The following is a 14749-nucleotide window of genomic DNA, read 5'->3' as shown; positions in this document are numbered from 1 at the left end:
TCCCGTGCCGCCGCGGTCTAGGCATCGCGGCACGCAGGACGGAGCTGCGCGAGGGTGGGAGGAACAGCAAAGCGCCCGGCAAAGACGAGCAGCGCAGGGCAGCGCAGGCCGGGCTTGGACGGCAGGACGGCACCGCGGCACGCTCGGGCGGTCTCTGCGGGCTTGGGATCGGACTGAAATCGTTGGGTTGAACGCTATTTGTCGGCGGCGGCTCTGCAGCAATCATCGAGGGTGCAGCATTTCCAAGGAAACAAGAAACGCACAAGCCGACTGACTGCGCTCGCGGTGTGCTAGTGAAGGAAAGAAAGCGTTGAGTGTTGGCTGCCCGGCTGGGATTAAGGGTCCGGAAAGACAGACGGTGGACAGACAGCGTTTTGCAGTGGGTGGTGGGAGTGTTTCTCCTCGCATCGACTTTCCGCAGCTGCGCAGGGTGAATGCCTCCATCGGGACGGGCTCCAAGGTGCGTGTTTCCGATTCTGAAGGGTGGAAGTGAGTTGTGAAGGTGTGGATGGTGAAGATGAGGTGAAGCGAGGCGAGAGTGATGGGCGAATAGGGGGCCGAGGAAGCTGAAGCTCAGTCAATGCTAACCGAGGTGGCAGCCAGTTTCACCCAAGTCACGGATACCTGAGGGCGCTGCGACGTGCTGGGGGAGCATCGAGTACTCGTCTCTTATTGTTCCGGGGGTGCCCAAGGTTCTGCTGATAAGGTATGCTCCGACTTGTCTTTTGGGAGAACTCTCAGACATCTGAATCTCGTGGGAGACGGCGGACGGACGTCGGGATACCGGACAATAACAACCAACGGCGAACGGCACCGATAGCTGCCTTGCTTGAGGTGCTGGGTGAGGTGGAACAGAGTGGAAGGCTTCGTCTGAGAACAATAGGCACCCAGCAACCAGTGGGCTTTGAACAACGCAGCAGCTTTTTCGAAAGGTATTATTAGTTGCAATTGTTCTTGTCTTGTCTTCCGAAAGACGCACGTAAAAGGGACAGAGACACACCATCAAAAAGGTACGTAGGTACATCTCTCATTACGTCAGAAAGGTCTGGCCAGTCAATCCAAAGGAATCCAGTCAGGGAAAAAGGGGACCTGCGTCACCACCACCACCACCACCACCACCGATACCACCAAAAGAGAAAAAGAAACACAGACTGGACTGGACTGGACTGGACGTCGAAGTGGTGGACTGGGGCTGGAAACGTCCCATATCCCCGGGGGGGCATGCCGCATGAGAAACGCGACACACTTTCGAACCCTCTTCGAAGGCTTCAATGCAACCCTTTCCCTTCCTTTCTCTCCCGTCGTCTCCTAGATCTTTTTCTTCCCTCTCAATCTTCCCTCCCGACCCATCACCTAACTTACCTCTGTAACAAGCATTGCATTGCACTAGTTGTATTGCCACGCCCGCCCCGACGATATTGCTACCTTACCTTACCTATCTGGGTACCTTCTTATTGCCATTGGGTTGCCGATAATTCTATTACTCAGTCTGAACATCATTGCTTAATACCCTTGGACAAAACCAGGACCCCTCCAGATTGATTTGCGCCCCGATAAACGCAGCTCCAACACGATCGAGGACGGACGAGACCAAGGGACCAAGCCAAGGAAGAAAAAAAAAAAAGACAGGAGGGTCTAAAGGAGGGTCTAAACACCACCTGTCGAGGGAGAGACGGACACAGCACACAACATCGGAGCTCTCACAGCTAAGCTTCCATCCGCCCACCACACCACACCTTTCTTTATAGTAGGGTACCTGGGCTATCGCTTGCCTCTCCCGCCATCCCACGGCGGATACCTTACTTCACCTCACCTACCTTAGGTAGTACGGGCATTTGCTGCACACAAGTACCGCTGTCGCTACCTGCCGCTGCCGCTGCCACTACCACATCCCGCACCACCCTTTCTACCCCCCGTCCACGTCCCCTTAAACGCGACCAAACCCACGAGACAAAACTTCCGACCCGACGAAACCTCGACCCCTGGAATTTGGAGGAACGCTCCGCGCGACGCACACATTTTCTCCTCGAGATAAATCTCCAGGAGCCTAGTTTTCCCTCCTTTCGACTCGACCGACGCCAATTGGCAATATTTCGTTTTGTCACCACCAGATTCCCCCTCGACAGCCGCCATGGCTCTCCTCGACGCAACGACGCCGCCGGCGGGGGGCCCTACGCTCTTTGGCATCACCATGAAGCAGCTCTCCCTCATCACGGTATGCGATCCGATGCGATGCGATGCGCGCCCACCTCCCTCCCATTGCGCTTTTTCTCTCTCCTTCGGGTGACTGGTGCTGACAATGGCCTCGTCTCGTAGCTGACCTTCCAAAACTCTGCATTGATCTTGGTATGTACCCATCCCCCTCCAGACAGGAACACGACACCAATCTAACCGCATCTCTGCCAGATCATGCACTACTCCCGCATCATGCCCCCCGTGAGCGACCACCGATATTTCACATCCACCGCCGTCTTCCTCAACGAGGTCATCAAGCTGTCCATCTGCTTGACCTGCTCCATCGCCGAGGTCTCCCGCACCCTGGCCCCCTCCACCCCCGCCACCGTCATCTTCGAGCAGATCTACAACCAAGTCTTCTCTGGCGACGGCTGGAAGCTCGCCATCCCCGCCACCCTATACACTCTGCAAAACACCTTGCAGTATGTCGCCGTCGGTAATCTCGACGCTGTCCACTTCCAGGTGCTTTATCAGCTCAAGGTACGCCCTCACCCCCGAGCGACAGAGAGAGGGAGAGATCCTCTGCCCCCCCGCAAACGTCATGACTCTCGCAAAGCTAACCCACCCGGCCCGCAGATCCTCACCACCGCCATCTTCTCCGTCACCATGCTCCGCCGTTCTCTCGGCATGAAGCGCTGGATCTCCCTCATCGTCCTCACCCTCGGCGTCTCCATCGTCTCCCTCCCCCAGCCAGGGGCCCACTCCGGCGACGCAGTTCGCGGCAGCATCCTCCTCCACGATACCACCGACCACTTCTTCCCGCGCTCCGTGCACGAGCTCGGCCAAGCTGCAGAGGGCGCCGCCGAGGTTGCTCGCGAATTGACCAAGCGCGCCGCCGACGGTCTTGCTGGCGTCGGCGAGAACGTCGTCGGCAGCGTTATCACGAAGCGCTCCGCCTCCTACCAGGGCATCCAGGAGGACCAGGACCTCGCCCCGCTGATGAACTACTCGATCGGTCTGTCCGCCGTCCTGGTCGCTGCCGTCGCATCAGGACTCGCTGGCGTGTACTTTGAGAAGATGCTCAAGGACTCGCCCACTCCCGCCACCGTTTGGACGCGCAACATCCAGTTGTCCTTCTACTCGCTCTTCCCCGCGCTTGCTGGTGTCATCTTCAAGGATGGCGAGGATATCGCCCGCCACGGCTTCTTCGAGGGCTACAATTGGGTTGTCTGGACCGCCATTGTGTTCCAGGCCGTCGGCGGCGTCCTGGCATCGCTCTGCATCAACTACGCCGACAACATTGCCAAGAACTTTGCCGCGAGCATTAGCATCGTCATCAGCTTCTTGTTCAGCGTGTGGTTCTTCAACTTTGAGGTTAACTTCACTGTGAGTCTCCCCCATGTCTCCCTGCATCATTACCCTCCCATACTGACAGCGCTAGTTCCTCGCCGGTACTGCCTTCGTTCTGGCCGCGACGTACCTCTACAGCATCCCCGACCGAAAGGGCCGCCCGCCACCAATCACCATCGCAAGCTACGAAAAGCCCATGGTCGATCCCGCCTACACGCCGCAGATCACGGACGAGGGAAAGCTGAACCTCGACCCCCTGGAGTCGGTGCGCAACATGGGTCTGTCGACGTCCAGGCCATCGTCGCCCATGCTGCACCACCACCGCGTCCCTTCAGCCAGGGGCAAGAACCGCGACGATTAATCTGGGGGACGTTTCCGACGTGTCACCGTGACTAGAACGAATATAAAGGTCTGTTTTTTTACGAATGGAACGTTGCGTTGGAACGGTTGGAGTCGAGGGATGGATTTCGAAGGTGGGAAGATGGGGGGGAAAGTAACAAAAAATGGGTTGGATAATAAAAGGATCGGAAAGGGGGCGAGAGGGTGGTTTGGTTCTGCTTCTCTTTTTTGCGATTTTCCCCGGAATATTATGGGCATCTTGGGTCCCTGGAAATAGAGTCCGGCTTGCACTCGCACGCACACCACACTACAACCGCCATCACCACAACCACCACACACTCCACACCACAGTATCATCAACAGCGATACCCGGCTGAGCCGCAAGGCAGGCACAAGGTGCATTGTACATGGAACGGGCGCGGCTCCGCCAGACAGGGAGTTGGAGCCGCCAGCCTTTTGAAGTTTGTTTATATCTGCGAAAGAAGATGTTTCTTTGGAGCTGGGATTGATGTGTGGGTATACAGCGCTAGCCGCTCACAAATACAACCATGTTCTCTAGGTCGTGAGTGGTGTGTTTTGATCATGACAGGTGTGTTTCTGGGATAGGTGTGCAGCTCGAGCAACAGGCACGATATCTATCATTTTGATGGTTACGCCTAATTACACTGACTGGGACTCTTTCCACTCTATCAGGAACTGATTCTCTCATACAGAATATGCCGCGTCTGGCAGTAGTAAACATGAAATCGTAACATAGGAGCGAAACCCCCCAAAAACGAGCGCCAAAACAATGGAAATTCTTCAAATCTCAATGGCCTTTTCGGCCGTCACGACTGTCCCGGCAATCTCCTCGCAACTCGCCCACACGAAGATGGTCTGGCCCGGCAGAGCCTCTTGCACCGGAAAAACCAGCTCCTTGGCGGACATCAGCCCTCCAGCTCGCCCCCTCCAAAAGAACACAAGCTTGCCGTCGGTCGTCTCTGCGGCCAGGTTCACCATAGGCACTGAACCCTTCCATGTGGGCAGCTCAGCGTTCGAACAGCCCAACACCACCCTCACGATAAGGCCACGCTCGTGGTCTCTCTTGGGGATATCGAGATGGAGCACCAGCCGGGGAAAGTGCCCCAGAATGCGGACAATCTTCTGCCCAAAGGGAGGGTTCCGAGAGAGCAGCCGCTCAATGTGGAAGAACTCAAGCTTCGCAAGCTGGCGGACGGTTCTGATGCCGTGCTCGACAAGAACCTCAACCTTTTTCGGGCCGATGTCAGGGACCTGGAGCAGCTCCGTCGGCATGCCCTCCCAGCTGCCCGCGGCGACGGCGCGCCAGAGTTCGAGGGTCCGGCGTAGCCCGGCGGCGTCCTTCCGCGTGGCGGCCCCCATGATGTCGGCACATGCGCGGAGGACATGACCGAGCGTCTTGACAATGCGGGGTTTCGTGGCGAGGAGGTCCTGGCGAGCGGCGAGGGGGAGACGGTCGCCGTAGTCGCGGCCGGCGGCCTCGCACTGGGCGACGAGGTAGACCTTCTGCCAGGGCTGGGCGAGGGTCTCGCGGACGGGCCAGCGGGTGGAGGGGTCGTTGTTGATGCGGGAGAAGGCGCCCTTCTCTTGGGGGTGGAAGGTGAAGGAGCGGAACTCGGTGGCGGAGGAGGCGCAGCGGAGGATTTCCTCGGGGGGAGGCGCGCGCGGCAGGCGGGTGAGGGCGTGGATTGTTGGTGGTGAGAGCTTGTGACGGAGCATGATGGTGTGGTGCTCTGGGGAGAGTTGGACGGGGTGCTTGGGGGCGGGTTGGCTTGACGAAGCGGGGCCTTTGGCCTGCGAAGGCTGTGAGGCAGTCGGAGGAGGCATCGTTGTGTCGATGGTGAGGTGAATGAGAGCAAAAAGTGAAGCGGAAGACTGGGCCGAGATGGATACTTCAGAGTGCGGTGTTGATGGCGCCGAGAAGATGCTCCTTCCGTCCTCGTGACCTTGGCTCATGCCTCTCTGATGTTGATGGTAGATAGGGCAGGTCCAGACAGCGAGCAACTGCTCCTTCTTTCAAACTCATTTTGCATGTTGCAGGAGCGTACCTTCTCTTCACCCCTAGCAGGATCCTGGAAGTGGCTAAACGATAGACATGAGGCAGGCAGGTAGGTGACTTGGGAGAAAAGCTACCCGATTTAGTCTGGATATCCATCTATTCATGCTGCTACATGGAAACTGATATTGACTCTATGTTGTGGGCGACCGAAGATCTACACCCACCTAGTCAGACGTATCCAACGGCTTTCTAGAGGAGAAACCAACTGGCCTGCCCGTCCTAGAGCAACTGATTTTCCTGTGTGCTGGCTCCCATCGTCGCCTGTATCATTGTTGCTGTCGCTACTATCGGCTTCTCTATTGTTGTCGTGGTCGTCGACTTGGTAAGGGAGAAGACCAAGAAGGGGAATAAGTCAAAGCCAAGATATGAGCCGTCCTGGACAACCCCTGTCGCACGGCTGCCAACAAGCCAAACTCTTCCCATGGCCCCGGATAAGGTAAGGGAAAGGTAGGTAAAGGTAGGTAGTAGAGCATGTTAGCGGATAGTGGAGTTGAGATCGACTCGTCCCAACGTTAAGCTCAAGTCAATACGACGAGACACAGATCCTCGTCTGTTGAGACGTCAACGCGGAGAAGGTTGTTTTTGCGCTTATCCATCACATCACGATGATCTTGGGGACTGGGTCTTTTCGACTTCAGCTTGGTGTTCACAGTGTTTCGGCTGAAGGTCGTTAGCGGGGCTGTGGTCGGGACGGCTAAGGAACCGGGGCCCAGCGCAGACGGGACTGGCCGGGGCTTGTGCCGGCACTTCAGTCCACGTCACAGTATCACCCCTGCCCTGCGGGGGGCGGCGGCGGCGGCGTCGGCGTCGGGTGACACAGCTGTTAGCCTGAACACCCTCCCCCCACCCTGGGGTATGAGTAGCCTATTATTTATTTAAATTTCTTATATTAGTCTTAGTACACTACTTTATCCCTTAACTCTTTATCCTACTCTTCTAATACGATCTAAGTAATTAATAAAGTCCTTAGTAGAGTAGCTTTATAAATAGTATATTTATTACTCTAGAGAACTATAGTAAGATTTTATTCTTTCTAATATATTACCTTTTATTAATATTTCTTATAAGTATAGTATAAAATTTAAATCTATAAACTTATTAACTATAACTTAACTTACTTCTAGAAATAAGTATTAAAAATAAATATAGTAATAATATTTTTAGTATTAAACTTAATAATACTTATAAAGAACCTTTATACTCCTAATTATAGTTTTTATATATTTTTAGTAATTACTAGAGGGTTAGTATATATAGCGCCCTCTAAGTTAAAGTTATTATTAAAGTTATTAAGTTATTAATTTATTATTATATTAATTAATAAATAGAGTATTAGCTACTTATTTTATTACTACTTTTCTTATATAAAGTAAAGTTCTTAGAACTTTAGTAACTAAGGTTACTATAAAGAAAAGTTATTATACTTTATTTACTTTATTTTTATCTCTCTTAAGACCTCTATATCTTTTAGTACTAAGTATAGTACTTCTATATTCACACCTTAGGTTATATCTATTAGGGTTATTTAGTCCTTTTCTATATCTGTACCTTGCTATATATTGTACCTCGGCTGTTGGCCTGAACTTAGTGTCGAACCAGACCTGACGCAGAATGGGCAGTGGGGCCTGACGCTGGCACTGATGATCCTGGTCTTGTTCCTGACAAGAGGTAGACTGTCACTGGCTGCATGGCTCTGTTCAGGCGTCCAGGGGATGTCCCTCAAACTTGGCAAACCGGGAAGCGGCGATTTCTGATTTCTGCAGAGCAGCAGAGTTGACGCGGCGCCATGTTGTGCACGCGTCTCTCTCAGCGAGGCTTGCGAGGTGCGAGGGCAGAGTCATGTGTGGCGCCAGGCAGGCCGCGACCTTCATGAAGACACTGACCGTTGGACTTGACGTGTTCCACGTGTGCGACTATTTTCCGACGTCATACCAAGTGCTTCCTGAGATCCAGCAGAAGCTTGAATGGGAGTAACGAACCATCAGCCAATGATTGCTGAGAAGGAGGAAAGCTGGGTGCTTATGTCTCGGATGCAGCAGCAGGCGAAAGACAGCGGATAACAAACATGCACCAATCAAGGAGGTAAGATGCGCAACTGTCAGAACTTAAGTCAACTTGAATGAGCTTTCGCTTCATCTTGACATCGGTATCGGTATCTGTCCAGTGCCTGTCGACGGCATGTGGGTGACATCCTCCCCGATCCACTGACAACTTGGAAGTCGTGACCTGGGACCGAAGCTAACGAGAGTGTGCTTTCCACGACCAGATTTCTTTTCTACTGCGTATATCCAGGCACCCCTGCCCCTGCTCCATGTAGCTCTTATCTCTTATCTTGCGCATCTCACCTTATCTGGTGTGGATATCAGCAGGCAGGCACAGCCAGCACAGCCAGCACACCACACAGAGACAAACAGAGGCAGCCAAGACATGACGAGAGAGCAGCTGCTCGTACAACCCGTGGACCTACCCATTCACGCCTCCATCTGCTCAAACTGGAACCAACCCAAGACAGGAGCACAACATGCGCCTGCCGCCGCCCACACTCACCCTCCGAACGCCACCAAGACCGGGTGTGTGACATCGCTCTTTCCTGATCAGGGCCTGCGTCACTGTCACTGCTTTGAAAGGCACCTTCGCGATGGATGGCGATGGTGAGGAAGGCAGCCCCTCCGTCTACCTACCTTAAGGTAACTTACCTTAACTAGGTATAAAGACGTGGGCCGTCGTCCTCTGTCGTCCTCCGTCGTCCAGCATCATCACCCCTCACCTTCACCATCGTCTCTTCTGTTGTCTTTCCCGTCTTCTACCTACTCATTCACAGCCATTCCACCTGAATAACCACCACTCAACGTCACAATGTCCCACGTCTGCTACGTCGTTCCCCCCTACCTCCTCCGTGGCATAGCCGACGCCCAGTGCAACGAGGATCATGTCAGAGACGCTGCTCGCCGTGCTCTCGAGCTCCGCGACCAGTGGACCGCCCGCCGTGCCGAGCGTATGGCGCTTCTTTGCACTCCCCGCGGCGCTCGCCACGCCCACGTCCCCATGGTCCCCCAGAGCATCGTCCCAGACTTTCTTCTGAAGCACATCGCCGACAACGAGGATGTCGACAAAGAGACGCGCGCCCACGCCCGCCGTGATCTCGAGCACATCCAAGGTGTCCAGCGTCAGTACCAGACCCAGCAGCAGCAGGGCGACCAAAAGGGCCTCTCCCAGGATCAGGATCCAGCGTCGTCCGCGTCCGTCTCCGCCCTCGCCGCCACCGTCCCCGGAAAAGAGGACCCGAAGACTCCAAAGACGGAGAAGTTCTACAGAGCCATCTACGACGCCAAGAACACTGATAACGAGCAAGAACTTCCTGGCAGCGTCGTCCGTGTCGAGGGACAAAAAGAGACGAAGGACAAGGCCGTCAACGACGCCTACGACAACGTGGGCGAAGTCCTCAAGATGTACAAGGAGAAATTCGACTGGGTTTCCATTGACAACAAGAACATGAACGTCATCAGCTCCGTCCACTTTGGCAAGAAGTACGAGAACGCCTTCTGGGACCCCGAGCGCCTGCAGATGGTTTTTGGCGACGGCGGAGAATTTCTGAATAACTTCACCGGCACTATCGATGGTAAGTCTCCTCTCCCCTGGTTAGACGACGACAACGACGACAACGACGACAAAGGACGACGAAGGACGACAGAAGCTAACGGCAGCAGTCATCGGGCACGAATTGACCCACGCCGTGACCGAGCACACCAGCCCCCTGGACTACCAGGGCATGAGCGGCGCTCTAAATGAGCACGTCTCCGACGTATTCGGCATCATGGTGAAGCAGATCGTCGAGAAGGAGACCGCCGAGGATGCCGACTGGCTGATCGGCGAAGGCTGCATCATGCCTGGCGTCAAGGGGGTTGCTCTTCGGAGCATGAAGGAGCCCGGCACCGCCTACGACGACCCTCGTTTCGTAAGTGTTCCTCGTCCCCCGTCTCTGTCACCCGTCGTCGTCCCCCGTCTTCGTCCCCCGTCTTCGCCCCCCATCTTCGTCCCCCGTCTCCGTCCCCCGTCTCCGCCTCTATTGGGCTTCCTAACCGTCCGTAGGGCAAGGACCCCCAACCGAATAACTTCAAGGACTACGTCCCCACTTTCGAAGACAATGGCGGCGTCCATATATACTCCGGAATACCCAACAAGGCTTTTTACCTAGCCGCCAAGGGATTCGGGGGCTTCTCGTACGAGAAGGCGGGCCCCATCTGGTGGAAGACCATGCAGTCAGGTCGCATCCCGGCCCGTTGCACCTTCATCCAGTTCGCTGATGTGACTGTGGAGGTCGCAGAGGAGCTCTATGGCGATGAGGCTGGAAAGATTGTGCGCGGCGCCTGGAATGAGGTTGGGGTGACCAGAAAGGGCAACTAGGAGCCAAAGCCAGACCCAGGCTGCCCGCCCATGTGAGAGGATAGACGCATTACACCTATAACCTTGGCCTGAGTTATCAAATAAACGTATAGTCAGTATGAATAAGCCAAGAATGACCGAAGACTTTGCCAGAGACAAGAGAAACAGTGACAACGCCCGGAAGGGACCATAGCCAAAAGGGATCACGACCAGGAGTAAAAGCTACAGATAAGAGCAACAGTGATAGATAGAAGTGAAAACAACTAGAGGTGACGGCGACTAAGGTAGTAGTGAAAATCCTACTGTCTCAAGAGGAACGCAATAGGCAGCTGAAAATATGAATTGCGGAGACCGGCGTTGACCCGTTTCGCCGTCGGCGATTGTGGAGAAGAGAAATCGCCGACAGATTCCTTCTAAAAGCTCCGATGACTAGGTAGTGAAAAGGAAGCCAAGACCTTTGGGATCCATAGACTCTGAACGTTGCATCAATCAACAAATGGGCCGCTGCCAGATTGCCATAATAAGCAGGAGTTGCCAAGAATTTCTTACACGGGCTCCAAGGTAGGCGTGGACACCAATGAGGCTGTATCAATCCAACACACGACACTGCCTGCAGGCACTCCCCTTCGATGAGGCTCTCATTCCGGAGCAAGGAGAATTGAAAATCGAGAATCAGAATACCAAAAACTCCGATATGGCTTCTGGTGTCCCTGCCTTGAGCCCCAAGGCTGAGCATCCGGGACGGACTCAGCTACGAGTTGTTGAAAACGCAAAGTAACGATGTATCCCGTCCGCCGTCCCGCGCGGGACATCTGACTCGTCTGCGGCTTGGCAGATCGTCTTGGAAGATCACCAGTGTCTTTGTAGACTCGCATGCGTGTGTGGCCTGGAAATAGCACCTTAGAGATCGCCTGGTAGCTTAGGATGCCGGCGCAGCTCACCTTGGCATCGTCAAGACGGAGCTTGCATGTCGAATTCCCATTATCTTTTGTAGTATAATAGTATTGGCACCACTTTCACTTCATGGTTTTTAATTATTCTTTCGTTGAATCAAGTCACATAAATCTCATCTGATTCTTTTCATACAAAGACCCAAAAGCTAGACGTTACAAGACAGCGAACACGATGACGAAGACAACGGCTAGGACGGCCAGAGCGATTCTCTTGCTCGTTCTTCTCATCATATTTGGAGGCGCTGCGACCGGTCTCACATTTGCGCCATGTTATGCCACGCTTTGCCCGGAAGACTTCTTCGCTTTCGAGTCGAGGATCCATATTGCGATATTCTACGGCATGCTCGGCGCCGTCAGCCTACTACTTTTCCTGGGTTCGACATTTCGAGCCGTGGAGAGATGTGGCAACCTCACCCTGATCTCTTCTCTTCCGCTCATACACAAAAGAGTTACTCTCGGCGGACTCCTAGTTGTCGTTTGGATTGCCTGCGTCACGATGGCGACCACCGCGATGTGGCTGCCTGCGCACTGGCGATACTGGGGAGAGCGTACGGATCCGCTCAACTGGATGTCGGCCAAGATCGCCCTGACCGTCACGGGAGTCACTGGCCATTATGCCGACATACTCCTCGGCTTGTCCATCGTCCCGGTCTCAAGAAACAGTCTCCTCGGCCATGCTTTTGGGGTTCATCAGAGCACACTGTTATACGCGCACAAGCTCGCCACGTACATGTGCACACTTGCAGTCCTTGCCCACGGTGTAGGCTACGGTGTAAGTCCCACTCATCCTTATACACCTTGTCATCACATCCCATAACAAATGACCAGATCTTCGCCCTGGACCCTAGCAAAGACGAAGATGAAGCAAAGCTGCAGCTGTTCAGCAACGGCAACCCGACAATGACCGAGCTCGAGAGCCAGGAACGGAGCGCGTGGTACGGAACGGTGACTTATACGGGCTTGGGCACCTTCGTCTGCATGCTCATGATCGTCGCCACCGCGCTGCCCAGGATCCGGCGGCTGCACTACAACACCTTCTACAACGCCCACATCATCTTCAGCGTCGCCACGTTCGTCGGCGCCAGCATCCACGCCAGCTCGGACTTTTACCTCCTGCTCCCGGGGCTCTCTCTCTGGGTGGCCGACTGGGTTTGGCGCCTCTTCCGCGGGGAGGGCGGTTCGCTGCGCACGCAAGTTGCCGTCTTGGAGAACGCCGGCAGCGGGTGGTACCGCGTCTCGCTCGAGGCAAGGGCCAAGTTCGAGCTTGACTCGGCATCGGAGGCGGAGAGCTCCGCGCCGGCGGCCGGGTGGCCGTTGTCTCTGTACTATCTCAGCATACCGTCGGTCAGCAGACTGCAGAGCCACGCGTTCACGGCCGCGGTGTCGAGTACATCGCACTCCAGACCGGTGTTCCTGTTCCGACGGTCGCAGGGAAAGAAGTCGCAGAAGGCGTTGGAGAAGGAGTGGACCTGGGCGGTGGGCTCTCTGGTCGGCAACGCCGGGCTCCAGCGGCAGCTCGACGTTCGGGTCGAGGGGCCGTATCAGCCCACGGACACGGGGTTCGAGTCGGCGTCTCATATTATTTGCATCGTCGGCGGAACGGGTATCACTGGCGCGCATAGTCTTGCCCTCTGGTGGCTGAAGGCGAGGAGCACGGCGGGAGATACCAAGTTCAGTCTCGTGTGGACCGTCCGCGAGCGTGAGTCGGTCAATGTTCAAGAGTGGTTTGATCTCGTGAAGGCGGCGGAGTCTCAGACGAACATGACGGTCTCAGCCCACGTCAGCGCGGAGATGGGACGGCTGGATCCTCTGGCGTTCATCCGTCAGAGTCTTGGCCTTGGCCTGGATATGTCGACTGAAGGACGTGAGAAGGGGCCGGTGTCTACTGGGACAGCTTGGGTGTACAGTTCTGGGCCTGAAGGCCTTCTCCAGGCTACTCAAAAGGCGTGCCAAGCTACAGACAAGGATATTCGTAGATTGGTCAGAGATCAGGCTCCTGTTTCTGCGAAGGACATCAGCTGGTACATTGCCAAGTGGGAGGTTTAGGCCAGAGGCGCTGGCAGAATAGTTTTGCGGCAACAATGGCATTGACACTGAAGGAGACCATTTTGATACAATATTTCCGACGAAAAATAAGGGATCTCCGTAAATTTACCTAGTAAGCATAGTTTTCAATAGACGCTTGACTACTGAATAGTTATATCGTAGGTCGATTTCATCATCTGTATCTTAGGAAGACTTCCGGAGGATCACCTTCGTCTCGGAATATGTAGCTCGTCTATGGTTAGTTCGTGATCCGGATTTCCATTCAGACGGGTCTCGGGCCGTTGTGGGGCACTCGCTCCGTGTCTCCAACATCGGCACCCTCCCTCGGCCCGAGCTGCCCAAACTTCTAGTAAAGCGACCTCGTCATCTTGCCATAACCAGTAAAGGCCAGGTGATGCCGTCGGCTAGAAGGAGACGAAATCACGTCGTGAAGTTACAAATGCAAACATAAGCTTGCCGAGATATTGCTGCTGCTCCGAGGTAGTCTGCCGGCCCGAGACCTCGACCGAAGAAAGACCACCCGCCTTGCCTCAGAGCACAAAGTGCGACTGATTGAAGACTTACACCTGTTCGACATATGGTCATCTTCCAACGACATCTGCCATACACCATGCTTTCTACCGTGAGGCGTGCTTCCGCTCCTCCACTTCGGCGCTCCTTGGGGACCACCAGACACGGTAGTCGCAATGCATCAACATCTACACGACCACCTACATGGTGGAGGCAGATGAGATCGTCAGCACCAGACAATAACATCATCAGACTCATAAGTGGAGGTGCTGGCGTGGGAATCATTGGGTTGATGTTGACGGGGCGGGCTGATTCAACGTCAACGGATGATCCTCGAGACCTGAGAGCGCTGTCTTCTGTGCCTTTAAGCAAGCTTTTCTCAGGATGGATGTGAGTTGCCCGCTTCAGAAGAGGGTCTTTTCTTTGCGGGAACGAAAACCGAGTTGACCTCATGAATCAGTGCGTTCGCATTTTGCTCCTGGCCAGGTTGGGTCAATGCAAGCGAGTCTCTCTACAACTTCATGTCTACGGTCCCCATCATCTCCTACATCACGCACAAATTCGTCATGGGCACATTCTTCAACCAGTTTCTCGGCGGAGAGACGACAGAGGAGTGTATCCCCAAGATCAAAGCGCTTCGCCAAGAAAACATCGGCACTTTGCTTGGCTACAACATCGAAGCTGAACTCGACGGCTCAAGCAAAGATCCCGACCTGATCCTCGCCCAGACCCAGCATGTTCTCTCCTCCATCGAGGCGCAGGGAAGACTCGCCAGGGAGTTTTGGCCGGACACCGCCGCCACCGGAGGCGACAACAGATGTTGGGTCAGAATCAAGATCACCGGCCTTTTGCCCCATCCTGTTGCGCTATACAATGGTTCAAAGGCAATTCTGGCTGCGAGAAGCGCAAAGGGTTT

At 54.6% G+C, this 14749-nt stretch overlaps 4 protein-coding genes across 4 annotated transcripts; 3 read left to right on the top strand and 1 right to left on the bottom strand.

Annotated features, from left to right (window-relative positions):
- Positions 1–2131: 2131 nt before the first annotated feature.
- Positions 2132–3886, top strand: gms1-0 (UDP-galactose transporter; the record flags this gene model as incomplete). Its single annotated transcript, XM_036645707.1, has 5 exons — positions 2132–2215; positions 2317–2346; positions 2407–2715; positions 2812–3561; positions 3617–3886. 5 exons carry the CDS (start codon positions 2132–2134, stop codon positions 3884–3886), a joined length of 1443 nt encoding a protein of 480 aa, XP_036489087.1.
- A 779-nt stretch (positions 3887–4665) lies between these two features.
- HFM1 (ATP-dependent DNA helicase MER3) lies at positions 4666–5709 on the bottom strand (the record flags this gene model as incomplete). Its single annotated transcript, XM_036645706.1, has 1 exon — positions 4666–5709. One exon carries the CDS (start codon positions 5707–5709, stop codon positions 4666–4668), a length of 1044 nt encoding a protein of 347 aa, XP_036489081.1.
- A 3088-nt stretch (positions 5710–8797) lies between these two features.
- On the top strand, positions 8798–10345 carry prtS (Protease PrtS; the record flags this gene model as incomplete). Its single annotated transcript, XM_036645705.1, has 3 exons — positions 8798–9560; positions 9649–9896; positions 10031–10345. 3 exons carry the CDS (start codon positions 8798–8800, stop codon positions 10343–10345), a joined length of 1326 nt encoding a protein of 441 aa, XP_036489920.1.
- Positions 10346–11449: 1104 nt separating this feature from the next.
- FRO1 (putative ferric reduction oxidase 1) lies at positions 11450–13323 on the top strand (the record flags this gene model as incomplete). Its single annotated transcript, XM_036645704.1, has 2 exons — positions 11450–12049; positions 12106–13323. The coding sequence occupies 2 exons, from the start codon at positions 11450–11452 to the stop codon at positions 13321–13323; spliced, it is 1818 nt and encodes a 605-aa protein (XP_036489079.1).
- Positions 13324–14749: the final 1426 nt, after the last annotated feature.

Source organism: Colletotrichum siamense (assembly GCF_013390195.1).
Source record: "Colletotrichum siamense strain Cg363 chromosome Unknown KSG_Cg363_contig09, whole genome shotgun sequence".
Taxonomy (NCBI): domain Eukaryota; kingdom Fungi; phylum Ascomycota; class Sordariomycetes; order Glomerellales; family Glomerellaceae; genus Colletotrichum; species Colletotrichum siamense.
The sequence above is the reverse complement of the archived record's forward strand: the minus strand, read 5'-3'. Positions and strand labels throughout refer to the sequence as shown.